This window comes from Medicago truncatula, chromosome 5, assembly GCF_003473485.1.
Source record: "Medicago truncatula cultivar Jemalong A17 chromosome 5, MtrunA17r5.0-ANR, whole genome shotgun sequence".
Classification (NCBI taxonomy): domain Eukaryota; kingdom Viridiplantae; phylum Streptophyta; class Magnoliopsida; order Fabales; family Fabaceae; genus Medicago; species Medicago truncatula.
This window is the reverse complement of record NC_053046.1, coordinates 39,491,371-39,518,199: the sequence shown is the minus strand read 5'-3', so window position 1 is coordinate 39,518,199 and position 26,829 is coordinate 39,491,371. Positions and strand designations below refer to the sequence as shown.

At 32.8% G+C, this 26,829-nt stretch overlaps 4 protein-coding genes and 3 non-coding genes across 7 annotated transcripts; 1 reads left to right on the top strand and 6 right to left on the bottom strand.

Annotated features, from left to right (window-relative positions):
- Positions 1–1,030: 1,030 nt before the first annotated feature.
- Positions 1,031–5,369, bottom strand: LOC25494927 (oligoribonuclease). The gene is made up of 8 exons (XM_024783586.2): positions 5,182–5,369; positions 3,944–4,066; positions 3,771–3,847; positions 2,840–2,921; positions 2,651–2,706; positions 1,855–1,944; positions 1,578–1,668; positions 1,031–1,363 (listed from the first exon to the last, which is right to left on the bottom strand). Exons 1-8 carry the CDS (start codon positions 5,261–5,263, stop codon positions 1,245–1,247), a joined length of 720 nt encoding a protein of 239 aa, XP_024639354.1. The 5' UTR covers positions 5,264–5,369; the 3' UTR covers positions 1,031–1,244.
- Positions 5,370–6,899: 1,530 nt separating this feature from the next.
- On the bottom strand, positions 6,900–6,980 carry LOC112422298 (small nucleolar RNA snoR114). The gene has a single exon (XR_003012666.1). It is a non-coding gene; the product is annotated as a small nucleolar RNA snoR114 (small nucleolar RNA).
- A 7-nt stretch (positions 6,981–6,987) lies between these two features.
- On the bottom strand, positions 6,988–7,058 carry TRNAG-GCC (transfer RNA glycine (anticodon GCC)). Its single transcript has one exon. It is a non-coding gene; the product is annotated as a tRNA-Gly (tRNA).
- Positions 7,059–8,173: 1,115 nt separating this feature from the next.
- LOC25495069 (glycosyl hydrolase 5 family protein) lies at positions 8,174–10,348 on the bottom strand. Its single transcript, XM_024785019.1, has 4 exons — positions 9,770–10,348; positions 9,201–9,613; positions 8,997–9,109; positions 8,174–8,592 (listed from the first exon to the last, which is right to left on the bottom strand). The coding sequence occupies exons 1-4, from the start codon at positions 10,346–10,348 to the stop codon at positions 8,174–8,176; spliced, it is 1,524 nt and encodes a 507-aa protein (XP_024640787.1).
- A 1,811-nt stretch (positions 10,349–12,159) lies between these two features.
- Positions 12,160–12,230, bottom strand: TRNAG-GCC (transfer RNA glycine (anticodon GCC)). Its single transcript has one exon. It is a non-coding gene; the product is annotated as a tRNA-Gly (tRNA).
- A 2,754-nt stretch (positions 12,231–14,984) lies between these two features.
- On the top strand, positions 14,985–18,096 carry LOC11431828 (calmodulin). The gene is made up of 2 exons (XM_003617094.4): positions 14,985–15,205; positions 17,274–18,096. Exons 1-2 carry the CDS (start codon positions 15,130–15,132, stop codon positions 17,645–17,647), a joined length of 450 nt encoding a protein of 149 aa, XP_003617142.1. The 5' UTR covers positions 14,985–15,129; the 3' UTR covers positions 17,648–18,096.
- Positions 18,097–21,590: 3,494 nt separating this feature from the next.
- On the bottom strand, positions 21,591–24,519 carry LOC11431827 (pentatricopeptide repeat-containing protein At4g14850). Its single transcript, XM_003617093.4, has 2 exons — positions 22,619–24,519; positions 21,591–22,143 (listed from the first exon to the last, which is right to left on the bottom strand). Exons 1-2 carry the CDS (start codon positions 24,205–24,207, stop codon positions 21,678–21,680), a joined length of 2,055 nt encoding a protein of 684 aa, XP_003617141.2. The 5' UTR covers positions 24,208–24,519; the 3' UTR covers positions 21,591–21,677.
- Positions 24,520–26,829: the final 2,310 nt, after the last annotated feature.

Here is a 26,829-nt window from a genome sequence, read left to right as displayed (position 1 = left end):
ATATTAAAATAGGTAAAATTAAGAAGAAACATAAGCATGAATCAAATTATTGGGAAGAAAATGAAACAAATTCATCATTGGAAATGAATTGAAGGAGATGGAAAGGAATTAGAATCGAACCTGATGATGCAACAATGGGAAAATCGAATTAAAGGAGATGAAATTTGGATTATATGGGAGATGGAATTTGGATTATGGGAGAGATTGAGGTACGCAGCCAGAAACCCTAAGGAAAATGAATTGAAATGAGTCTCCGAATACTGAAATGAAATGAATAGCTGGATAGTGTTGGGCTTGGGCTTGGGTTCACTTTGGTATTGGGCTAGTACAGTAATTACTTAGTTTAATAACATTGAGTATTTTTGCGGTTTGGTTTAGTTTGGTTCGGTTGCTGAGATGCAAACCGCAAACCGAACCGAACCGCGCGGTTCAGTCTAAAAGTCATCCGAACTCATCCGAACCAAGTGCGGTTTTTTGCGGTTTCGATTTGGGTTGGTTCGGTTTGCGGTTTTTCTATTGGGTTGGTTCGGTTTTGAACACCCCTACATAAGTTGATCTCAGTGAAAAGAGCTTGAATCCTTTAAGCAAATAGGTTCAAGGATATACTTTTGAGTGGAGTAACTCAGCTTAAAAATAGTTCCTCGTTGCACCGACAGTATCTTGAATGATTAGTTTTCAGTTATATGCGGGAATGTCTAGATTTGCCAAAATAACATTTACAAAATTCTATGTCTATATACATAAAATTGGTCATCTCTATAAAAAAAGAAAAAATTATCTATAAAATTTATCTTCAACCTTTTTAATGTTGTTCTTTATATTGCAAATCATTTTGATATAAATATAAATTTTAACTTTTGTTTTAACTGAAATTTCACTTTTCGTTAAAATATAAATTTAACTATCATTGTTTCATTTGTCAAAATAAAAAACTATCATTGGTGCAACCTGTGAACAGCCTTTGCCAAAAATATTAAAACAAAAAATCATGTGTACCAATGTCTTTGGTTGTTCAATCTCTGGTATATGATTTCAAAATCATCGCCTTTAGCATAAGCAAAACACTTTTTTGGGCACTGTAATAGACAATAAAATGATTGTACAACAACTGAAATGAGTTAATTTTAAATGTCAGAGTTCTCTATAATTTTAAATGTGAGTGTGCAATAACTGCAAAAAATACACTTCATAACAATGAGATTTGCACTTGTCAAAATTCACATGTTTTCTTGTTAGCAATACTATCATTTTTTGACCTTTGGCTTGAAAATGTTTGCCTTGTAGTATTTAAGTTCCTCAATACTTTCTCTAATATCATCCAGAGCTCTGTGCCTTTTTTGTTTTGTAGGTACTTTTTTCTGATCTGCACAAATCATTCATAATCCTTTACATATAAGTACACAATTTTTGTATTCTCAAAAGGACTAAAAATGAATATTTTTTTTGTAAAGACACTATATTTAATCCTAGAAAGAATCAATAAACAAGGACCATATAACCAGAAACCAACTATGGCCTTGTTTCTCATCTTTTGAAAGGCTATGCACTAATTACCAATGAAAGGTTTAATTTCTCACCTTTAGGATACCAGCGAATGCAAAGAGCTGAAATACTACTAACATCAACAACCACATGAGAGAAGATCCCCGCCAATTCTGGCATGTATTTCTGCGAAATTGAAGTTAAGACATGTCATGAAACATTTCAACATAGGAATAGTAGGTCTCAAATAAAACTGATGATACCAAGAATTTACAGATGACCATATCAACACGTTAATCGATGCTTCAACAATATGAAAACATAAAATTCACAAGTACACTATCGACTACTTTATTATGGTAGCCTCGATACCTTCATATATTGTAAATCCACATATATCGAATTTCCTGCCAAGAGAGGTTTGTAAGTACCTCCAACATGTTTCTTAACGAATTCAATAACCTGCAAAATAGAAACTTAATCAGTTGCCTCACAGATCAAGGGACGATGTACGGGAAAAAGGTAGCCAAACCATTATCTCATAATATGATTTGCAATGACTGACATAATTGGCTTGATATAGGAGTAGGATACTAAATCCCAGCTGTTTAAGTTACATTTGCAAACACTTAACAGCTATGGACAAGTACAAGATCTGCCACATTCTGTAGAGAAACGATTATCTCTTATTGATGATTTTAGGAAGAAATTTGGAAATCGCATATGTTTGTAAATGTAATTAGCTCTTAACATGGGATCACAAACTGGCCAAGTAAACTGTAAAATTAATAATACGTTTATTTCAAATACTCATTCTAACACCGTGAATCATTAGAGAGGGAAGATAACAGGTTCTGTGATAGGAACAATAACACTAATGTCTAATAGCCGCCAAGAGTTCCCTAACAGGGACTGAGTCCCGCCAGTATTCTTTATGAACTTAATGAGAACTCAATTCCCATCTATATGCATAGATGCTGGGATTATACAATCCTAATAGATGAGCTTAGCCATTTCATCTGTCTCATTCTATCTATATGAAAGAGAGAACAATATTTTTAAATTCATTGAAAATATATGATAATATTGCTCCTATTTAAAATAGAAATGTAAGTTCCCACGAAATGAGAGCATGTCAATTACATGGTATGGTATAGTTACTACAAACCTGTTCTTCAGCTTCTCTTTCACTAATTGTACTCTGAAGCACCTTTTTTGTTAACCCTACATTCATTGAAAACCGTTAGTCAATACCTTCAAAATTCAATTCAACAGGAAAAAGAAAGGGATTTAATAATGTTAAGGAGAACCAACAAATCAAAATGCAAATTAACATAAGCATCAAACTTCTACTTACCACTAGCAGCGTGATGACTTTTACACCATTCTCCCATCCCGTCAAGGCACTCCTTAGTTTGATGTATGACCAGATCAGGACCCTAAAATAGTAGATAATTTCTTTCAGACACAATCCAAGGTGATCATCCATACTAAATCAGTTTTTTACTTAAATATAATAGATAAATATGTAATCAACTGCAATTAACACTTCCATCTAGTACCAAGGGATTCTGTTTACAAACGTTTGATCTAGTAACACTTCCCCTCCTTCTTTAAATAAGGGTGGAGGCTATGAATATGATCACTAGTTAAAACCTGATAAATAATATTTCAAATTTATAATGAAAAAGCACATATTTTATACTTAGAGTCTTTGTCGATTATATTTTATACTTAGAGCCTTTGTCGATTAGCTTTTCAATCACTTAAAAAAAAAAGAAATATTACAAGAAAAGTACATTAACTACGACTATGAGTTTTTTTAATTAACTTCTTGTATAAGTTAAAACTAATATCTACATATCAATTTTTCAGAAGCTTTCTTAATAATTTTCAAATCTAGAAGCCAGGAACATCAATTTTGTGATGTTAAATTTTATCAATAGTTGTGCCATTTTAATAGCAATATTCCAGCCTTTTAACTTGTAGCAAATCAAATTGTAACTAGTAAAACATATTGAAGGATCATTTGGTGCTTTAAGCTCTACTAACACTTGGTATGACACAACAACTTCTAGCTTGCAAGCACATGAATGTCAAGCAAGGTGAGTTATGGATTAAACAAGTTTTCCCATAGAAAAACAGAGGAAATAAGTTAAAAAAACAGGGAAGTTACTGGCTAGAGACTGGAAATGTAGAATGTCATTCAAAATATACTGATGCAAGAAGACAATCCTCTAAATAAAAAACAGCAAGCATGCAAAATGTAACATCAAATAATTATATACCTCCACTGATTTGGTTAAGTTTCCATCTGTAATTATACAAGCAATCTCCAGAATTCTATCCAATTCAATATTCAAACCTGCAAAGTGAAAACACACAAAAGATTTAACCAGAAGTTTCAATGTACTGATCGAGAGCTTTGCCACTCTCGAAGTAACACATTCTACTTGCTCACCAGTCATTTCCAAGTCAATCCAGACAAGAGGTAACCTGTAATCAGACAAATATGGATTGTGTTGATCTTGTTTCTCAATTTTCACTGGTAAAGCTTTGCCGTTAGCTTTCTTTCCACTACTACCTGCACCAAGAAAGTATATTGCAGCTGCTTCTTTACAAACTTACGAATTAACATAATAATAACACAACCACATGTAAGCATTGGTCCAGAAATTTTAGAACTGGTTATTAATTTACATAAAAATGACAGGCAAAGAGGTAACACATAAGCATAGGTAACAATATAGCTAAAGAAGATGCATTATTACAACTAGATTAGCCTCACTGATGACTCAACGACGCAAAAACTACCAAGCATAGTTGTTTAATTGGCTGCATAACAGAATCTTGCATTGAGCAATGATCTCCCAGGAACTGAAATCAGATTCACTGAAGGTTATAAATGCTGTTTCTTTTCTTCCTGCATCCCCACTTAGGTTCTGGAACACGTATACCAAATCACCTATTTAACTACTTATAGCATGTTTGGATGGAGGAGTTTAGAGGGAAAAGAAGCGTAAAATATTCATTTCAAAAACCTATTCTCCAATTTGATAATTTCAGAACGAACCGGAAAGAATGACATTTTATCATAAAGCTTAATGTCCTAGTGCCTTGGTCATTTTTATCAAATTTACATAACTCTCATAATTCAAAACGGAAAAATCATACCATCCTTTCCTTTCCCTCCAAAACCCTCCATGCGAACATACACTTCTGGTTACAAGCAACAGTCGATTAAAAAAAAAAAACTTTGGTATTGCAGTTTTTCACCTATTTTGATCAGGATCTATCTAATCACGCCAATAAAGATTTTCTATCTTTTCTAGAACCTAGTGGGATAAGGCTCGATTGTTGTTAATCTACCATACCATAATTGTGCATCTTAAATTCCGCAACACACGAAGCACATGCTTAATTACAATAATCACAAACTCTGTAGCACCGACACTTCAGATCAAACATGTGTCAGTGTCGTGTTGGTGTTGGTTCTTCAAAGATTCACCAAAGTAAAAAAATGATTTTTTTTTTAAAGCATTTGAGCAGTAAAATGAAGTACACCCAGCATGGTAGACATGAAATACATTTCTTGTAATTGAAAACAGAAAAAAGAAAAATAAATTGATTGATTTGTATAATAAACATGAACAGTATTGAAACCCTAATAATAAAAAAGAAGTGAAGATTGAATAATACCAGAAGGAAGAGAAAGAGGTTGAATGGTGCTATCGTCAGCATCAAGTTCCAACACCGAAAAAGAGTTAACAAGATTTTCCATTTTTCTTCTTCTTCTTCTAATTTGTTTCTTCTCTCTTTCAAGTTTATAACTTTGGCGCAGTTTGTTTTTGTAAGTAAAAAAAATGAAAGTACTGTACGGTTTATTTCACTGGATTTTGTAAGACAAACAATCTTATTACATCATCACTCACTCACTCACGAGAGTCAAAACCCGATTGTGTTGGGTCATGGGTTTTGAGTTTAGTACCCATTGCTTGGGTTTTTGGGGTTTGAAATAACCCGATACATTTTATATTTAAGTTGTTGTATTTTGAAAATAATAGAAATTGTCTTTGAAATAACAAAATAGTTTTTAATATATAAAATATCAAGTCAATTTGACACAAAAAAAGTAAATAAAAAAAGAATAAGATCTACATCTCAAAAATAAATAATACATAATATACCAACATAAGGATAATGTTTGAGTTTTTTCTTCTTTTTTTCTAGACAATTAGACCAAGATTTTTTTTTTTTAAGAAGTTAAACTAAAGAATCGAACGTGAGACTTTGAGGAGGAGTATACTCCAAGGTCACACGGTAAACACTACTAGGCAACCCAAGTGGTAAAATTATTGGTTCCCAACATCACTAAGGAACAAACTATATTCCCAACACATTGGTAAAATGATTGGTTCTGAGGATTGGACGCGAAGGTCATAGTTTCGAATTCACCGACTGTTGTAAGACTGCTTGTCGATCGGGGGACAAACCAGGAACAATTCCTTTGATGTCTCTTCCCCGAGCATGAAACAATCAACTTAAAATTGTTGCAGATAAGATGAATCTGATTATTTTTTTAAGGGTCTTACTAACAAGTGCCCTTGTTAAGGATTCAAAAAAGGAAATAATTCATGAATTTTATGTTAAAAAAGTTACTTTTTAATGTTTCAATGTATTAAATACACAACTTATAAGACAAACCTTCCACTTTAAACTTCGTATCAATTGCCTTAGGGCACTTGTTAGCATTTCCCTTTTTTTAAATCAAAGCTCACATTTTCTTTTCTTAACTCTTCATTGTTTCTCAAGAGAAAGGACATATGATAATCCATAATTTGGTCGCGAATTGTTCAACCCAAAAATTGATATATGTTAGGTTCTTCGGAATCTCAACCATTTTTTACTTTCCATCATTTCGGTCACAAAAACGACCATGAATCCATGGGTCAAAACTAAATAAAATTTTACTCAGAAAAACGAAGGTAGAACCAAAACCAAAACCATCCAACAGAAAATAACATGAGTAAACCAAACTACAAACGCAAAATCGCAGTGCAAACACAGATGTAAAATTGTTTCCGGATGCTCTCACAAATAATGTATTCTGCCACGGTCCCCCCAAATAGTACTCATCTACGAGCTAAGTTTACTTTACATGGTATACAATCATATGAGGTAGTTTCTAGGAAAATGCCATCACTTTTAATGGAGTCGCAATCTTCCATTCCATAATGTTTGAAATACAAATGATTTCTCCCTCTCCAAATCTCTTTCATTCAAAAACATCGGAGCGAGAGCAAGCTATAGTTAATGTACATAAAAATGACTACCAATAATATAACACAACTAAATTAGAATCACTAATGAGGCTGACATTAACTGAGAATTGAGCCAAAAAAAAGAGAAAACCATGAAAGCTCAGAGGTATATTTTTTCATCCAGTGTTTCAGGGAAGGTGATGTTACCCAACACCACAAATATTTTCATCACAGCTCTAAGAAATGCACCAGCCGGGAATCGAACCCGGGTCTGTACCGTGGCAGGGTACTATTCTACCACTAGACCACTGGTGCTTCATATTCTTTTCATGCGGAAACTACAATATAATTATACACTATTTTAATGCTTATGCGACCTTCCTCATCATTCATCAACACGTTTTTGTTTTTCCCTTTCGTGGCTTTATATCCACTGTTATATAATATCATCATGCAAAATAGAGTCCATGAGGATTTCTAAAGTTGGTTTTGAGTGTGGAGGAGAATCAAATATTTCTTGATGGATAGGGACATATTTTTACATAGGAAAACATCAATTAGACGAGACCTTCTGTATTTTGGATCAATATGGTTTCAATCCAAGCCTTAATATATGTATGTTGGTCAACTTTGAACACTTCTAATGCAAAGGTTTGTAAAACTTAAACCATCCAAGTAAACTTTCAGTGGAAGCATTCAACAACATAACTATATAAAAAATTTATAATGAGAGAGTTACACTACTAGACTGATACAAAATTGGTTTTTTCTCTCATTTTCTCCTTTTTAAAGACACATAAAGAAGGAAAATATTTGTAAATTTGAGCAGAATTGGACATGTCTATAGTGGATAAAGAGAAGACCAATTTATAAGTTGCTCTATTTAATGTGAGATGCTTATCAAATACCAATATTTTTTTTAGTAGATAGACGAAATGACAAATAACTATTAGAACTCACATACAATTGGAGGGGCAGGAGTTCGAACCTCTGTTAAGGTATCGGTTGAGTTAGGAATTGTGGACTATCAAATTTCAATACTATGAGATTGAATCCTCATAAACTTCAGCAGTTACAAATTAGTTATTTTTTCAATAATTATCTTTAACAAGTATAACTGAAAACCTTTCAATAATTACATTAATTTATTTTAGACTATATACTGGACTGTTACAAAATGTTACTTATTATTTCCTGAATTTAAAAATGGGGCAACCATTGCTACTACATAAACAACCTTATTGCATGTCTCTAACTAAACTGAGCACAAGAGTTTGTAAAATGAGAAATGAAACTACACTTAAATACAATAGAAGGTTACAAAACATTAACATTGCAACAAGATTATCATATTAAAAGTTCTATAATTATAAAACAATTCAATTAGACAAACTATAAAGATAATATGATAGAGCAACTAGTTACTCAAACTAAACATTGGTTGCAACAAGTTGGAACCATTGGCTCTGTGGATCATCAAGACAAAGAGAATCATCATTTATGCAGATACATTTTGAAGTCACAACAAAAGATGAGTTATAATCCTTATGCAAGCAAAGATGTTTCCCATTTTGATCCACAGTAGCCAAATGAAGTCTAGAAAGTGATTCAGATTTCCATGAACTGTTCTTGTTTTCGTAATCATCAGAAATAGCTACTGGAAGCCCTTCACCAATAGCAGTTAAGCACTTCTTGGAATCATTCAAAAGGATTTGAGAACCATTATAAATCCATCTTGTTTGATTCTCGCAGCTACCGATTTCAAGTTCATTCTTGTCATTCACTTGACCACATTGACCAGTAAGAGGATGGTACATAATATATGCTTCAGAGACTTTGGAAGTAGGATCTGCATTAAGAATCAGAACGAAAAATCAAGTTAATTTTGTTATTAGCAGATATATAGTCGTTTTATAAGAGTGATCGCATAGCTCTTATGAAGAGTAAATAGTCGTTTTAGTCTCTAAATGTTGAGGCGTTGTCAACAAGTAGGAAACTAGAAAAGGAGAGCGACCACATTTTGCTTTTGGAAGGCCCACCACTTTTCTTCATAGGACCGGCAACGAAGCCCTATAAAGGCAAACAGCTGGTATTGCTCGCTCTTGCCCTTAAATATATCGATATTACAAAATTATTCCAGAGCTTGTCTTCTCTTAGTAGTATTATATACTAAATTGGCTAACGGAACAAACATTTTATGACCAATCTCACTGATGAAAGACACATTCACTTGCTAATAGTAAGAACAGTCACCTTGATTCTTCCTTTGCAAAAGTTGAAACTTGTCCGCGAAATTAGGGTATCTAAGCTTGTGCCAAGTAGCATCTACTACACCAAATGACTCATCGAGTTGGAGTTTGTCTTCTCTAACATAATAATTAATAGCTACCATGAAATGACCATAAACCAAAATCCAAGTCTCTTCCAACAAGGTATGTTTGAAGACATGTCAAGAACCTATTATCTTCAACTGAAGAACCTGTCTGGTCAAATCCAAACTCAGTAATGATCAAAGGAACTGCATTCTTACCGGAGGTAAGGAAACCAGCGCTTTGGTCTAACCCTTCAATGTTTTCGGCGCATATTCTATTCAATGGTTGCTTACTCCAAAATTCTTTCAATTTGAGTGTTCCAATTCCAGACCATGAGTATAAATGTGCCTCATACACCATTTTTTCCCCTAAGTCTATCTTCAGTGGATTGTTCCTTAAAAACTGCAACTCAGTGTCATAGTTCAAACCTGAGATAACCACAAGCACATTTGGATTTGTTTTATGGATGACTAATGCTGCATGGCTCATGTACTTGTACCAATCTCTTAGGTTTTGGCGTGGACCACGCAATTCATTCCTCAAGCTCATTGCCACAATCTGTTAGTCGATAAAAAACAATCAAAATTTTGTTATGCTACATTCAATTTAGCAAGCTATTAACATAAATGAATAATAGTAATGATTATCTTAAAATTCTAAAACTCGAGAAAGGAATAAAAAGGATGAAGTAGCTAGATAGGTAATAATACTTACAGGTTGATGTCCATAAAAGTGCTTGGCTGCCAAGGTAAGTCCATGAATCCATTCTTGAGGATCAAAGTGTTGATCATGAAAGAAACCATTGTCGTCGTCGTCATTACAACACCATTTAGGCTCACTAACATGATTATCAAGCAACACTTTAACATTTCGAGCACCAAGTTCGTTCACAACAGCATCAAAAGCCTCAATGTGAGTCATTTTCAAAATTGAAGGATTATACTTAGCAATACCAGCCACAACTTCTGGTGCATCCAAATAATTAAAAGTGTTATTCACAATGCCATGTGCATGTCTTGTCCACATATAAACTGCATATGTTAGTCTAACACAATTGAACCTGTTTTTCACAAGCTCACCAACAAGTTCCTTTAAGGGTATTCTATCTAGACCCTCAGGGATCATTGGTTGAAGGTGACCAGCCCAATTGCCGCAAACAAGTTTCACCCGTTCACCGGTTGAATCATCGATAATCCATCTTGATTGTGTTGATAGAGGATAAGCATTTGAATGTGATGAAGAGGTGAAAACAAAGAGAAGAAGAATCAAGGATTGGAAGGATTTTCTCAACATCTTCAATTTGAGTGGAAGATTATTTTTTTATTTATTTGAAATTAAGCATGCATGGAGTGTTTATATATTCTCAAACTTCTTTCTTCTACATTGCATTCCACAATTATGGCTATGAATGCATTTATTTTTTTTGAAACCTGCAAATGAAAACTGAAGATTCTGAGGCATTTACTCTAATTGATTCACTCAGATGACTTTTCTGGTTGATTTGTTTTTAAATACATATATCATATCCATTTTCAAGAAGCATCACTTACAAAAAAAATCCAAGAAAATTACATTAACTACGAGTTTTATAAATAACCTCTAGAAGTTAAAATCAATTTGTGCATATCAATTTTTTTAGAGGCTTTCTTAAAAACTTCTAAACCTAGAAGGCAGGAACATCAATTTTGTGATGTTAAAGTTTATTGATATAGCTGTGCTATCTCAATAGCAAAATCCAAGCCTTTTAACTTGTAGAAAATCAAATTAACTAGTGAAGCATATTGAAGGATCATCTGATGTTTTAAACTCTACTAGGAAAGTCAGCAAGCATACACACTGTAAGATTAAACAATTATTTACCTCCACCAATTCGGTTCAATTTCCATCTGCAATAATGCAAGCAATCTCCAGTATTCAATTCACTTCAACATTTAAACTTGCAAAGACACAAGGTTTGTTTCCCATTTTTTACTTGCAAAGTGTTTGTCAATAACTTTCTTTTCACTTTCTACCTACACCAAGAAAGTATGTTGCAGCTGCTTCTTAACAAACGTACTGGTTAACATAATACTAATGCAACTGCATGTTAACATCAGTCCAGGAAAACCTCCCAGGCCTTACAAAAAATCTGCCATCTCAGGAAATAATAACTATATTGAATGGCAGTACACCAGTATATCTCAATGAGCCATAACAATAAGCTTTAAGCAAGTAACGCTACTAAACAACAAAAGAGATAGCAGAAATTGATGCAGGGATCACAAATAAACACCAAAGCCTTTTGATTCCTTGACACTGACAAAAATACTAAGGCTGCCCTTCCAAACAAACAAAACCAATTCAAGACCAGCAGGCTGAAAACTTCAACTCCTAATCTCTAGAAACCTCGGTCATCAGTACAAGAAGTTACAAAACAGCACCTGGACTGAGGAGGAGCCGCCGAACTAACACCCAGAAACAGACAATGAACAAACAGTGAGACGTATTCATACGACCCAATCCCCATCTCAACGCAACAGTTTGATCTCCTCCACCACTTCCATCGGCTCCTTTAGCCTGTTTGAAAAGGTTTCGTCATTCCCTGCTTTCCAAATAAGCCATACCATTGTCATTTCTAGCAGCCCCAGTTAAGCATTTGAGAAAAGTGAACAAGTTCAAACTATAGGCACAAAACCACAGTGCAAAGTGCAAACACATGCAAAGCTGTTATTGGTATCCTCTCACAATGAATGCATTCTACCACAGTACCATTAGACAATAGTCTTTTATGAGCTAAGTTTATTTTACATGGTATACGATTATGAAGCAATATCCGTGAGACCGCCGCCACTTTTGATAAAGCCGGACTCTTCCATGATATTTGAAATAAAAATGAGTTCTCCCTCTCTCCAAATCATTTTCATTCAAAAACATGGGAGATAGCAAGCTTTTAGTTATGTACATAAAAATGACTACTAATAATGAGGCTGACATTAACTGAGAATCTTGCATTGAGCCAAAAAAAAAAGAGAAAAAATGAAAGCTCAGAAGTAATTTTTTCATCCATGTTTCAGGAAAGGTGATGTACCCAACACCACAACTATTTTCATCACAGCTCTCAGAAATGCACCAGCCGGGAATCGAACCCGGGTCTGTACCGTGGCAGGGTACTATTCTACCACTAGACCACTGGTGCTTCTTGTTCAACATTTACGGAAATAGATATAAATAATTACGTAGAGCTACCTCATCAATGTGTTTTCTTTTTTCTTCATGACTTTATATATTATATTTATTGTTAATAGCATTATGCAATTCAATAAAGGCTTAAATGCACTTTTGACCACTAGCAAAAAAAATGCAATTTTAACCCCCTAATTTTCGCAACTATGCTGAGAAGCCGCCACGTGTCCCAAAAAAGGGGTCAAAATCGCAACTTTTTTGTAAAGATAAGAGGTCAAAAAACTAAATTTCCCTAAACATGGCAAAATTAGGGGGTCAAAATTGCATTTTTTTTGTTAGGGGGCCAAAAGTGCATTTAAGCGTTCAATAAATTGTCTGCTAATGAAGTATGGACAATATTCTTTGCAAAATGCGACAACCTTCCGTAACTTTATGGATCAAAATTTAAATAAAGATCAATGAAGTTTTTTAAAAGTTGGCTTATAGATTTGGGGAGTCGAATATTTCTCTATCGATTGAGACATACTCCAATCATTATTATAAACAAAATTTCACTTTTTATATTTCATTAAATAACTAGTGTATTTGATATACAGTATAAACTAATTATATCAATTATTTAATAAATCTAAAAAGTGAAATTTTACTTATAATAATGATAAGATGAAGTATTTACGCGTATATAGGAAATTATGGGTTAGATGAGACCATTTGTTTTATCTTTTGGGTCGTTATGGTTCCAATCGAAGCCTTGATATATGCATGTCAAATTTGAACAATTCTCTAATGCATGATTAAAATTAAATTTTGAATTCAATATAAAACACAAACATCAGTTTCAATACATGGATTCGTACCCGGTTTCAATACATGTACGATAATTATGGGGTACTCTTTTTTCTCATTATTCCTCTACTTGTTAAATTTGTGGCTTTCTTGTATATTAATGTAATGACATATAGTATGTAAAGTACTTTTGTATTTGAGTTTTTATAACAAAACACAGTTTTCATTTTTTAAACTTTTTATTGTGAGTTGAACCATGTAGCTCTCTCTCCCTCCCTCTCTTCATGTTATATTATATATTAAACAAATCTTATTTTTTTATCTAAGGTAATATACCTCGAACATTAATGATCGCTCCAAGAATTCTTTGATATTGGTCCAAGATTTATATTCAAACTTGTTTCTTTCCATAGTCTTGATTCTTCTCTTATATGGTTAATTGTATCCTAATTATACATTTGTTGATGACGTTAGATATTTTTTTGGAAAACTATGTCTTCTTTGCCTTTGTATGTTTCAAGTCATATTTTGCCCTCGTTTTGATCTTGTTGTGTTAGTTTCTCCTTCTTCTCTCTTATTCCTTTGTGGCAACCCTTCTTTCTCCATTCCATCATGAATTACCCACACGGTAAAGGTGTCATCTCTAACACACATAATCAAACTATTTCGTTGAGTTCAAAAGTTGTACACTCCTGTCCACAAATTTCTCAATTCCTATGAATCTCCTCACAATGGTAACACGGGATCCACCAGTGGAACTAAAGTATATCATATAATTTTTGGATTAAATTATAAAAACTAGAATCAAGGAGGTATTAAATTGGGTTCAAGTGCTAATCAAGATAGTATCTTATTTCAAGACTATCGTTATGCCTAATGGTTTTGCCTTTCGTCGTGGGCTTCTTTAACTACCCTCCTTAGGTGAGGTATTTAGTCACATCTTTGAGTTGGATGCAGTATTAATTCTGCATTGTGGGCATTCGTTCGGTCGAAACGACTAACAAGTTTTTACTTTAGTTGTTTTGCGATTTTTACTCCCTTTTTCTTGAATTTAGAGTTTGCATAATCTAACAAAATGTTTTCTGTTGAGGTAATCAAAGGATTGTACTCTAAGAATTTTCCCATTAACAGTCAGAACTCGTGATTCCTACATGTCCTAGTTTTGTTTGTTTTTCCTTTTGCATTAGCGACATTCACCTTTTCCATGTATTGGATATAGTTTATGTTCATGGCTAGCACCTCGTTGAATGATGGATTGTCTTGTAGTTCAACCTTTTTGTGACTTAGACCCTTATCATAGTCCTTGTTTGAGCTTCATATGATTGTTAGTATCCTCTAAGCGCTTCACTATTTGCTTGGACGATATTTGTTAAGGATGCGACCAATTTTGGTTGCTTGCGGGACACAATGAAATATCTTGTGAAGTGTTTTTTAAAGGCTGGCCATGTATCAATGGAATGGAGACAAAGACTTTTAAACCAGACCATAATTCTCTTCTTGATAGTGAGCATAAACAATTGGCATTTTACTAGTCTAGAAAAATTTACATCATTAGGTCATAAAATCAACCCCTATAGAAAACCAAAGAGCAATAAATGATATAATAAAATAAAATATCACTTCGTATTTGGACAAGAGGTTGTTGGTTCGAATATAGTTATCCATTACAGTTTTTCTCGATTCGAATTATTAGTATACGCAGCTATTATAAAGTTACTAGAATGTTATTAACACATTAATAATGATTGTTTGAAAAAAGTGGTTTTAGTTCACATAAAATATGTCAATCGTTTAAGTAAAACGCGTCGTACAAAGATGACCGATTCACACAAAACAATATCACTATAATAAAAAATGGTGTTAGGGATTGACACATTTAAGTATGATGGTCTGAAATAGATGCGATTAAGGTAATGAGAAGATGATTAAAATTTAATTAAGGTATATAAAATTCCACAAAAAGAAAGAAAGAGAATAGCCATAGAAAAAAAAGAACTAAAATAAGACTATAGTATATAAATACCTTAATCCTCCTTTTTCTCTTCTTCTTACATTTTCCACATCACAGACACACACAAATCATTCTCTCTTCTTTCTCTCTGCACAACCAAATCTTCCTTCCTCCAATGGCCGATCAACTCACCGACGAGCAGATCTCTGAGTTCAAGGAAGCTTTCAGCCTATTCGATAAGGATGGCGATGGTATCGTTTTTCTCAGATCCTTTTATTTTTTTCTTAGATCTGAATTTTTATTGAAGTGTTATTGTTTTTCTCGATTTTGTTCACACCCCATGATACCTTTTTGAAGGAATTTTGATAAAAATTGAAACTTTTTTAGATTTGTTTTTAGGGTTCTTGTTTGACTTTTTGGTTTGATTTTTGTTTTTATTCATATTTTTGATGAAATTTGTTTCGTTTCACGTTTTTATCTTATCTGATCAATGTTTTATGCGATCTATTATGTTGTTATGTCATGTATTTGTGTGTGGATGATTTGTTTGATTTTTTAGGAATGAGTATTTTTAATTGTGACTTGAGATTTGATTTGTTTTTGTTGTTTGATTTATATTAAAGGATTGATTTTTGGAGATGAATTTTAGTTGCATGTTTGGATTTGTGATTGTGAATAACTCAATATGGAATCTGTGATTGTGAAAGATCTATGTGATAATGAAATAACAATTAGGTGTACCTATTTGGGATGACATTTTACTTTTATACTTTTAGTATTAAATTATGATATGTTTCTCCGATCGTATTGGTTATCATTGTTGATCTGTATTTGGATATACTTTATTAATTGATAAGCTAACATTTGTTACATTCGAGTCAGGCTCTTGCAAGTTTTAATGTTTTTTTTGGAAACTTTTGTTTTGATCGAAAAATAGAATGTATGGTTTGAGAAGAAAACTGTGTTTTCAATTGCGGAAAATGGCGCCTTTTTCAAATTGACACGTGCTACAGTAGCACTGCCTTTAGTACCGATGTAGCTAATAGTATTATATGAAAATATTTAAGTTATGTTTATGTTTATCTCTCTTTCATGTGTACATTCCTGTCATGCGACTGTGAGTTTTGATATTTTTCAGAAACTTTTGCTTTGATCGAAAATAGAAAGTGTAGTTTGAGAAGAAAACTATGCTGTCAATTGCGGAAATAGTGTCCGTTCAAATTTTGCTATGCTACAGTGGCACTGCTATTCAGCGCCACTATAGCTAATAGTTGACAACATTTTTATACCAAATCCTGTATCAAGCTGTCTTGGAACAACAGTTGCCTGTTAAAATGCTGTCTTGGAACAACGTTAATATTTTGATACGCGATCTAGTAGAATGCGGCCTTGTAAAAACAGTGGTTTGTTAAAATTCCATTTATGGAAGTGTTATTATGTTTCTCAATTTTGTTATAATTCTGTTTATTGAAGGATGGCGATGGTATCATTTCTCAGATTCTTTTTAATTTTTTTTTCTTAGATCTGATTTTTTTATTGAAGTGTTATGTTTCTTGATTTTGTTCATACCCCATGTTACCTTTTGAAAAAAATTTCATAAAAATTGAAACTTGTTTAGGTTTGTTTGTAGGGTTCTTTCTCATTTGACTTTGTGAGTTTAGTTTTTGTTTTTATGAACATTTATATGAAATTTGTTTCCTTTCCTGTTTGTGCTGATCTGATTAAAAACAGATTTTTAGAGTTGATTTAGAAAATAGAATTTAAAAACTAAAAACAAAACTCATTCAACCGGCCCTTAGTGTTGCATGTTTGGATTTTTGAATAACTCGATGTGGGATTTACCCCTTTATGTCTGTTGTGCATTTTGGTCACTTTGGTCACTTTTTTGTGGAAGATCTATTTGTGAATGAAATAGCTATTAGATGGTAACTATTTATTACGTCATTTGCTTTTACATTTTTAGTATTCAATTAAATGCTGTGTTCTCTGATCTTATTGATTACCATTGGAGATGAATATTAGGGCATAATTTATTGATATAACATGTTCTATTATGTTTATCTCACTGTCATGTGTACATTCCTGTCAGGCTCCCACAAGTTTTGATGTTTTCGTGAACTTTTGCTTTGATTGAACATAGATAGTTTTAGAAGAAAACTATGTTGTCAATTGCGAAAAATAGCGGTTTTTTCAAATTTTTCTATGCTACAGTAGCAAAATTTTGATCGAAGTATAAGTTCAATGATTTATAGAATTTGTCTATGTCTTGTGGGGCTGAATCACTTGTATGGGTTTTAACTGGTTGTTCAAAATGCTCAGGTTGTATTACCACCAAGGAGCTCGGGACTGTAATGAGGTCACTAGGCCAGAACCCAACTGAGGCTGAATTGCAGGACATGATCAACGAGGTTGATGCTGATGGAAACGGTACCATTGATTTCCCTGAATTCCTTAACCTGATGGCCCGCAAGATGAAGGATACTGATTCCGAGGAAGAGCTTAAGGAAGCTTTCCGTGTGTTTGACAAGGATCAAAATGGTTTCATCTCTGCAGCTGAGCTCCGTCATGTCATGACAAATCTCGGAGAGAAGCTGACTGATGAAGAAGTTGACGAGATGATTCGCGAGGCTGATGTTGATGGTGATGGTCAGATCAACTATGAGGAGTTTGTCAAAGTCATGATGGCTAAGTGAGGGGACAAATCACAAACCATAACTAAAATTTGAAAAGCACATGAACAGAAAAGGGACAGGGCAAATGAGTTTTGATGAGAATCATTATTATTCTATTTTCATTATTAGGACATGCTTTATTTCGGGTCATTAGTTTTTTGTTGGTTGGTTTGTTTGCTTTAATTATTGCTACTACTCATTATTAGTATTCTACTTGTTTGCTTTGTCCCTTTGTTTAAGTAGTTTGAATTAGTTGTGTCCCTATGCATTTGTACTTCACTTTTCATCTTTTTTTGGTTACTATTTATGAACATGGAACAATTGGTTGCAATTTGTGCTTTTACATGTGGGTGACTAGTACAGGTAATGCCATCTTATGCTAGTGTGTCAATTGTTTCTGTGACTAGTGATTACACCCGTGCAACGCACGGAGAGAAAATTAGTTATAAATATATATTTTGTTTGTTATAGTCAATATCAAATTCAGTATATATTTAAAATCATATAAGTATTTTTTTTTTTGGTACTAAAATCATATAAGTATTATTTCTCTAAAAAAGGTTTTAACGGAATATAATATAAAATGTTGCCATTAATGCAACACATAATTTGTTTTATATCATATACTATATCATGTCACCCCTATGTTTTTGAATGCATTATAAATGGATAAATATGTTTAATTAAATAATACAATTATAAAGAGATATTAATTAATATCATATATTATATCATGTCGCCCCCCATGTTTTTGGCATGTGTCTCTGATTACATGTTTTCGTACCAGAAAGATTAAAAAAAAACATCAATATTGGATTAGATGATAATTCTTCCCATATTTTTGGCATGTTTCTAAGTGAGGAAGAAGACAAAAAAGAGCAAAAAGAATGAAAAGGAAGAGAGGAAGGGGTTTGGGATTTTGAGAGAAATTTGAATATGACAGAGAGAAGTGAGAGAGAATGCACTTTAACATTTTTAAAGGTTTATCCCACTTGGGTTGGCCCAGTGGTATTGGTTTGGGACTGAGGAGTATGCTCCTCCTCAAGGTCTAGGTTCGATTATTTAAGAAAGTGGGTAAAAAAATATTTATACCAACTTTGGTATAAATATCATATATCCCCCATATTTTTTGGGGTGAAGAATGTGATATTTACTCTAATGAATGTGTAAATAAAGATTTATTGAAAATAATATCCTAAGGAATGAGACATTCTCCCGTTGAATTAATGAAAATAAATTATAAAATGCTATTATTAATGCAACAAATGAATTTTGTAACTCATTTAATTTTTATACCATATGCTATATCATATCGACCCCGTGTTTTTGAATGCACTACAAAGAGATAAATATGTTTAATTAATTATTTGCTTATGATTGAGCTTATAAAAAAACATTTTTAATTAATTAATACTATTATAAAGAGATATTATTTGTATGAATGGATAACTTCAAAAAAATTATACCAGATAACATATCCTATACCCCCGTGTTTTTTTGGGTGAAGAATGAGATATTATCCTATTGTAGATTTTCCTTCAAAAAACAAACTCTTCCTAATGTGTTTGCACACAATGAAATTGGATTGAATTGATGCTAATGGTATATAAGGAAACAATTTGGATTTGAATTTTGAAAATGTTTAAGAGGGGGAAGACTCAGTTGGTGTCTTGCTAGGTATAATATTCCTTTATAGATACTTGTTGACAGAGATTGTCTAAAAAAACCAGCAAATTTGTTTCACATTAATTAATGTTATTCTATGTCATGATTCTTGTCTGAAATTATATGTATTGATAGAAATAGTTATGATTATCTTGACCAAAAAAAAAAAAAAAAAGAAATATTTATGATTCAAATGATTATTTTCCATTGACATTTTTTTTATTGTGAATTATATGATGACCAAGTGCAATGCTATAAATCAAGAAAATATTGCTTTTGCAAGTGGAAACAATTCCCTTTCAAATTTCCCTTAACTATTGCTTTTCTACAATTAAAATTTTATCCACATGATGAAAAAGTTAGAACTATAAATCAAGAAACCAATATGATTTTGCAAAAACAAAAATGAAATTTAAAGATAGAACTATAAATTTATTGAATGGTCACACGCAGGCATGCCTAGAAGGAATAAATCAAGAATTCAGTTTACATTATCATTGTTGTGGAATGTTACACAGTGTTCATTTAGATCAATCAATTTGTTTGATATCATCACTTGATCATTGTCTTCTACTTTCAATTCTCCATTGAAACTTGATAGGAACTAATATCATTATGCGCTCCAAGAGCATGCTAAGCTTCCTTCATCCTCTTGAACCAATCTCCACCAATGAAAGAAACTATTTATGACAACGATACTATTATTATCCCTTTACAAATATCTGAAAATAATTAAGCCCAACAACCCATTAGCTAAAACACCTCAATTAGACATATGTACAATTAGTCATAAAAAGTGAAATGTATTAAACAAAAATTAAGATTAGAAGAGTGTGGCAAGTAAAAATAGTAGAAAGAAAAAATGTTTGAATAACTAAATGCTTCATTGCTTTCAAAATATAATCCACATATAATACTCCTGCACCTTGGTTAGGAGAAAGAAGAGGGAAGAAAAGAGACTGGAATGAGATAAGGGTTTGAGAGATTCAAATTTTAAAAAGTAGAGAGGGAAGAACTTGATACAATTTGAATTTGAATTATGGGGGATTGAGGAATCTTTCACAGAAAAATAAATTGTTGGAATCAGCTGATTGAGTAGAGGTTGATAAATGTATGCAATGTGCCATCAATGTTGCCCTTGCCTTACTTTAACTTGCCTTTCTCCATGGAAAGTGATGCTTTAGATAAGGCACATAGCAATTGAGGTGATTTGAGTTATTTATATAATTGCACCATACATAATATATTTCGTGAAATTAAAAGAAAGTCATACATGGTGTATGACTTTCTTTTAATTCTAAGAAATTTTATTTAGGATAAAATGAATCTACTTATAGATTTATTCTCATTAGAATCATTTTCATTCTTTTTTATTATATACAATGAGTCATCCACTCTTTTTTAACCGTGAGTGTAATTTCAACATCAGTTTTAAAAAACTCGATCAGGATAGCTTCATAGAATAACCAATAAACAATTAATGGTTTTAGTTCATCATCTGCACAAATAATCATAATCTCAAGCAACCAAAATTGATTAAAAAAACTGCAAATAATACCATATTTCACAATATTTCTTCAAATATTTTATGAGATTAAAACTCATCACAAAAATATTACTAACAATAAACTCTGTCAATTGGTTAAATTGAGTATACTTCAAATAATTAAAAATACAATGAAATTTCTCTTACACTTTCGGGATCATAAGGTAGTCCCCAAAAAATTATTTCCAAAATATATAAAAGTACGTATGATGAGTAAGTATGACTGTTTATGGCTATAAAACCTAATGGAAAAGGTCAACTTGAAAAGATTTGAACAATGTTAGAGACTTAGAGTTACTAACTTGTTTTTTTGTTACCAACATTGTTAGTATTGTTATTTGTATACCATAATTTTTTTCAGATGATAATGCTTACATCTTCTTAGCATCTTTTCTACTGTGAGATAATATAGATACAGGAAGGTGCATTAGAAATTTTAAAAACATTTAATAAAAAGATGGTGCAGAATAATATAATAAAAAATGGTGTGCAAAATAACACTTTTATGACTACAAGTGTATTTTGTTCTGTTTTGCTATATTTTTTGAGGCATGTAATATAGATCATTTCTGATTTTCCTCCTGTAAAATATTTTTTTTGATTTACCCTTCTGTATTTTTTTTTTTTGTTTTGATTTACCCCCTAATAGGCCAAACAAAACCGAAAAATTCTGGAAAAAAAATATATAATTCGTTTTTGTTTGACCTATTAGGGGGTAAATCAAAACAAAACAAAAAATACAGGGTGGTAAATCAAAAAAAATATTTTACAGAGGAGAAAACCAGAAATAATCTATATTACAGGGGATAAAGACCTATTAACCCATATAAAAAAATAGTATTACCAATAGTCTTTACAAGAGCAACAACCATCCTTAAAGCGATGAAAACGGTGATTGTCTCTCACAATAATTTCTCTCCCAACAATTCGTGAGATGAACTTAATGGCACTATGGCAATCTCCACAAATTCTAAGATTTTTTGTGATACGTATAGGGACACCTTGAGGGAGAGCTATGAGGCCAAAAGCAAGAGCAATTTTCTCACTGTGGTACCAAACTTCTGAAGCTTTTTCTTCATCTTCTAAATCGAAGAGAGATAGATTGGTATCAGGAACATAACCAGCCTCCTTCATCCCTCCTCTGAGCTTACCTAGCATAGCCTGAATTTCAGAGTTCCTATCATGAGAACTATCCTTTGCTTGGAAAACATGGATTCTGTTTTTTACAGCTATCCAACTATATCCAACATTTTTCTTTATACCAATGTCTTTCATTTCCTTTCTGACAACAGTGGCTTCTTCCCATCTGCATTTAACAATTACAAGTATGACCATAAGAGCTTTGATAATGTTTGAGTCATATGAAAGTGACAACATCACTTTAGTTTCAACTAGATATGTTAGCAACCGAAGAAAAATGAAAAAAAAAAAAAAAAAAATTGTTCGAGGATTTTAAGTTTTTTTTTAGTCTCGTTTTGGTCCCTTCTGTTAGGTTTCCGTTAGGGTTTTAAAATTGAATCTGAGTTTAAAATAATTTAAAAAAAAAAAAAAAAAAACTCAGATCCAATTTTAAAACCCTAACTTAAAATCCTCAAACAATCTTTTTTTTAGTTAAGGGACCAAAGCGATACCAATTAAATAGTTAAGGGACCAAAAGAGCATTTAAGCCAAAAAAATAATAATAAAGGAATGAAGAAAAATTTCAAATAAAACTATCAATTCATCTAACTAAGCAAGGCAATTCAAGAAGGAAAATTAATAACATGGTTTAAAATCAATACCTGCCAGCAGATGCAAGCATATTAGAAAGCACTACATGGTTGCCAGAGTCTACATGATCAAGCTCAAATAATTTTTCGGCAGCAATTTTTCCCAATTCTGTTTTCCCGTGCATCCTACAAGCACCGAGTAGAGCTCCCCACACTGAAATAGTGGGTTGAATTGCCATATTTTGAATAAATTCATAAGCACGGTCTACCAAACCAGATCTCCCTAAAAGGTCCACAACACAAGCAAAATGCTCAGCACCTGGTTCAATTCCATAGTTCAATCTCATTGATTCAAATATCTGAATGCCTCTCTCCACTGCCCCGACCCTACTACATACTGATAATATAGAAACTAGTGTCACATAACTCGGTCTAATACCACGGCTACCCAATGTCATCTCCTCAAATAGACGCAAGGCCATGTCAATGTCACCTTGATGTGCATATCCACCTATCATTGCATTCCATGTTACTAAGTTCCTTTCAGGCAATTCACTAAAAACTTGCTCAGCATTCTCTATACTTCCACATTTTCCATACATGTCAACAAGTGCACTCCCAACAAATATATTATCCTCAACACATGCTTTGACAGCAAGAGCATGAACCGACCTCCCCAATTCAAGCCCCCCAAGCTCAGCACAAGCACTAAGCACACTCGATATCATGAAATCCGTCGGCTCAACTTCTTTCCTCGCCTGCAGGAAAACCATACAAGCCCTCTCTTCCTCATGGTTTTGCACAAGAGCAGCCAGCATAGAGCACCATGAAACAACATTCTTCCTATTACCAATTCTACTAAAAACCATTTCAGCAGATACAATGTCCCCACATTTTCCATAGAAATCAATAAGCCCATTCGCAACAGAAACATCCTCTTTATATCCACACCGAACAATAAAAGCATGTAACTGACGCCCGAGATTCAATCTCACCATATCAACGCAAGCATTCAAAAATGCACAAAATGTAATCGAATTCGGCTCTCCATGCACACAAAGAAACTCCTTAAACGCCACAATCGCATCCAAAGACCTTCGATCTTGAACTGCATTAGAAATATAAGCATTCCAAGTAGCCAAGTTTCTATGAGGCATTTCATCAAACATGTTACAAGCATCACCGCGAAACCCAGTTTTACAATACATATCAAAACAACTACACCCAACAAACACATCATATATCATCCCACCCTTTAAAGCAAGACCGTGAATCTGTTTACCAGTCATGGGTATCTGCACAAAAGCAGAAGCTTTGAAAACACACGGAAAAGTGAAGTCGTTAGGTTGAACATTATCACGACGCATGTTGGTGAAATGAAGAAGAGCAGGGAGAAAACGACGGTTATGAACGCAACCAGAGATAAGAGAGGTCCAAGTAACAACGGTGCGGAGGTGAGTGAGTGAGAGAACGTGTTGAGCTGAGTTAAGAAGGTCGAGTTTGGAGTACATGTTGACGAGGTGGTTGGAGAGGAAAGATGGGAGTGGGGTGACATGTGTGCGAATGATGTGTGCATGGATGGTACGACCTAAGATGGAACAATGTGTTGAAACAGCTGATTCGAGTAAACTACCTAGTAGGTTTTGAGGATGTATGTTCATTGTGTTTTTTGATGATGTTAAGGTTAAATGGTGTATGAGGGTTTATTTGGATTTTGGATTTTGGTAAGAATGTCTCTCTATTATTTTAAGTTGATAATTCACTGCAAAAATGATGTAAAGAAACCATTGACTGTCAGTGGCGGTGGATTCATCGGCACTGAAGGCGGAGGATCGGTTGTGTCGGCGGTGAATATGGTGTCAGTGAGTAAGAGAGAGTTGCCTTCTAAATTGGATCCAAGAAGAGTGTAGAGTGAGAGGGATGTGAAGCTCTAAGTCGCATAATGAATGAGAGAGAGGAGGGGAAAGGTTTGAGTTATGAGTAGGGTTGACAATTGGACCCAGATCCGATGGATATCCGCAAAAAATATCTATAATGGGTATGGTAAAACCCCGCTTTCATAGGTATGGGCACGGGTAGGGTAATTATCCGTAAATTTTAATGAATATGGAGACGGATAAGGGTACTATACAACTCAGCCCCGCAACCCGCATGTACATATTTATATAATATAATAAATACTTTATTTATTTTTGGTGTGCAATTATTTAATTTATTTAGCTATTTAAGTCTAAACCTAAACCTAAAATCTAAGCTATTTAAGTTTAAACCTAAATACTACGATTATTTTAATGTTTTTATTTTAATTTTTGAAGGATATTTTGGATGTTTTTTTTATTTGGCTAAATATTACGATTCGTACTATTTTATTAGTTGATTTAAATAATTTCGGATCATAGTTTTATTTCAATTGTGATGTTTTTTGTTGTCTTTTCATAGAGAAAGTGCGGATAATGTGTGCGGGTATGAGCACTTAAGTGCCCATAGGGTATGGGAAAGGGTACTAAAATTGTTGCCCATGAGGGTACGGGCTCGAGTACGGGCATTTTTTTATAAATGAGGGTATGGAGATGGGTACTATAGTACCCTATCCATTGGGTATCCATGGCCATCCCTTCGGAAGTTTGTTTGGAGTTTAGCTAAAATTTTGGATCAGATAGCATCTTCACTTGTCATTTAATGGATTTGAAATTCAAATGAAAAAATTTCCCTCCTAATGCATGAAAGCTAAATTTGGCTAAAAAAGTGATTTTGAGTTTTTGTGATGTATATGTGGATAGCTTGAAAATTTGACACTTTGTCAAAATCTACTCAAAATGAGACCTACATTAGTCTAATATTTAAGATTCCTCATGAATCAATATCATGAAGTTAAACGATCCCTTAGATTTTTCTTCCATATCCGATGGTTGATTTTGTGGCAACATGATTTTGTTGAAACTCAAATATAGTTCAAGATGGCTCAATGTGATTATGCTAAATTTACTAGCACAATGTGGTTATCCCAAATTTACTACAACTTAAGTTTCTTACATCATAGTTAAAGATAAAGATATTAGAGAGACTAATATGATAGGATATATATCGACTGACAAAAGAATGCGACAACGGTTAGATATTTGCAGAATCGTTCTACTGCAAGTTACATATGTGATTTTTAAGGCAAAGAAAAAATCACATATGTAAGAAAACAAATGTATTTCGTGTAAAGAAGTATGGTACCTCTTATTACTTTTATTTAAGGGTTAAATATGTTTTTGGTCTCTATAAATATGTCAACTTTTTGTTTTAATCCCTCTAAAATTTTCCTTCAACTTTTAGTCCCTATAAAATTTTCAATCACTACTTTTGGTCCCTATTTTTAATTTAATTTTTGTATCTTTAAATGAAATTGTGCAGAAATGTGTCAAATATTCTAAAAAAAATCCCTAAAAAATTTTAGAATTTTTTAACAAAACACAAATTAAATATGAATTTTTAACCGTAAAAAATATAAAAATTCATATTAAATTCATTTTTTGTCAAAAAATTCTAAATTTTTTTGGAAGTCATTCTTATAATATTTTAAATTTTTCTGGAAAATTTTATTAAAAAATATGAATTTTAAATATGATTTTACTTTAAAAGAGGGACCAAAAATGAAGATTGAAAATTTTATAGGGACTATAAGTTGCAGGAAAATTTTAGAGGAACTAAAAGGAAAAGTTGACATATTTATAGGGACCAAAAACATATTTAACTCTTTATTTAACTTAGGCAAATTTCACTTGCATCATATGAAACAAAGCAAAATGTCATCTCATTCAATAAGTAACGTGTAAAGGATGAAGTAAAATTCCACAACGGTTGGACTTAAATCATTAATGGTTGACTTCGATAGCTTGAGTTTGTAATATTTATGAGGTCAAATTTCACATGATACATATGTAAAATAACCAAATATTTTTGTTCCTGTTTAACTATCACTTTCAAAATTCATTGTAATAATAAATGTTGTTTTATCAACATTACCCTTAGTTATATATTGTAAAGAGAGACATACATGAAATAAGATATTAAATGACTAAGGCTATTATAGTAAAAGTATGAATTATTGTATAAAAAAAAGTAACATTTATTGAGTGTCTTGGTTTGTGTAAAATGTCAAAAAGTGACCGTTAAAAAGGAACGGAGGTAGTACTTTATTTATAATAAAAAAAAAATGTTATGTTAACAAGTGAGTTAATATCCTCTCCATTTATCATCCTCAAGTGCACTTAGGACACTAGTTAAGAAATCAAAAA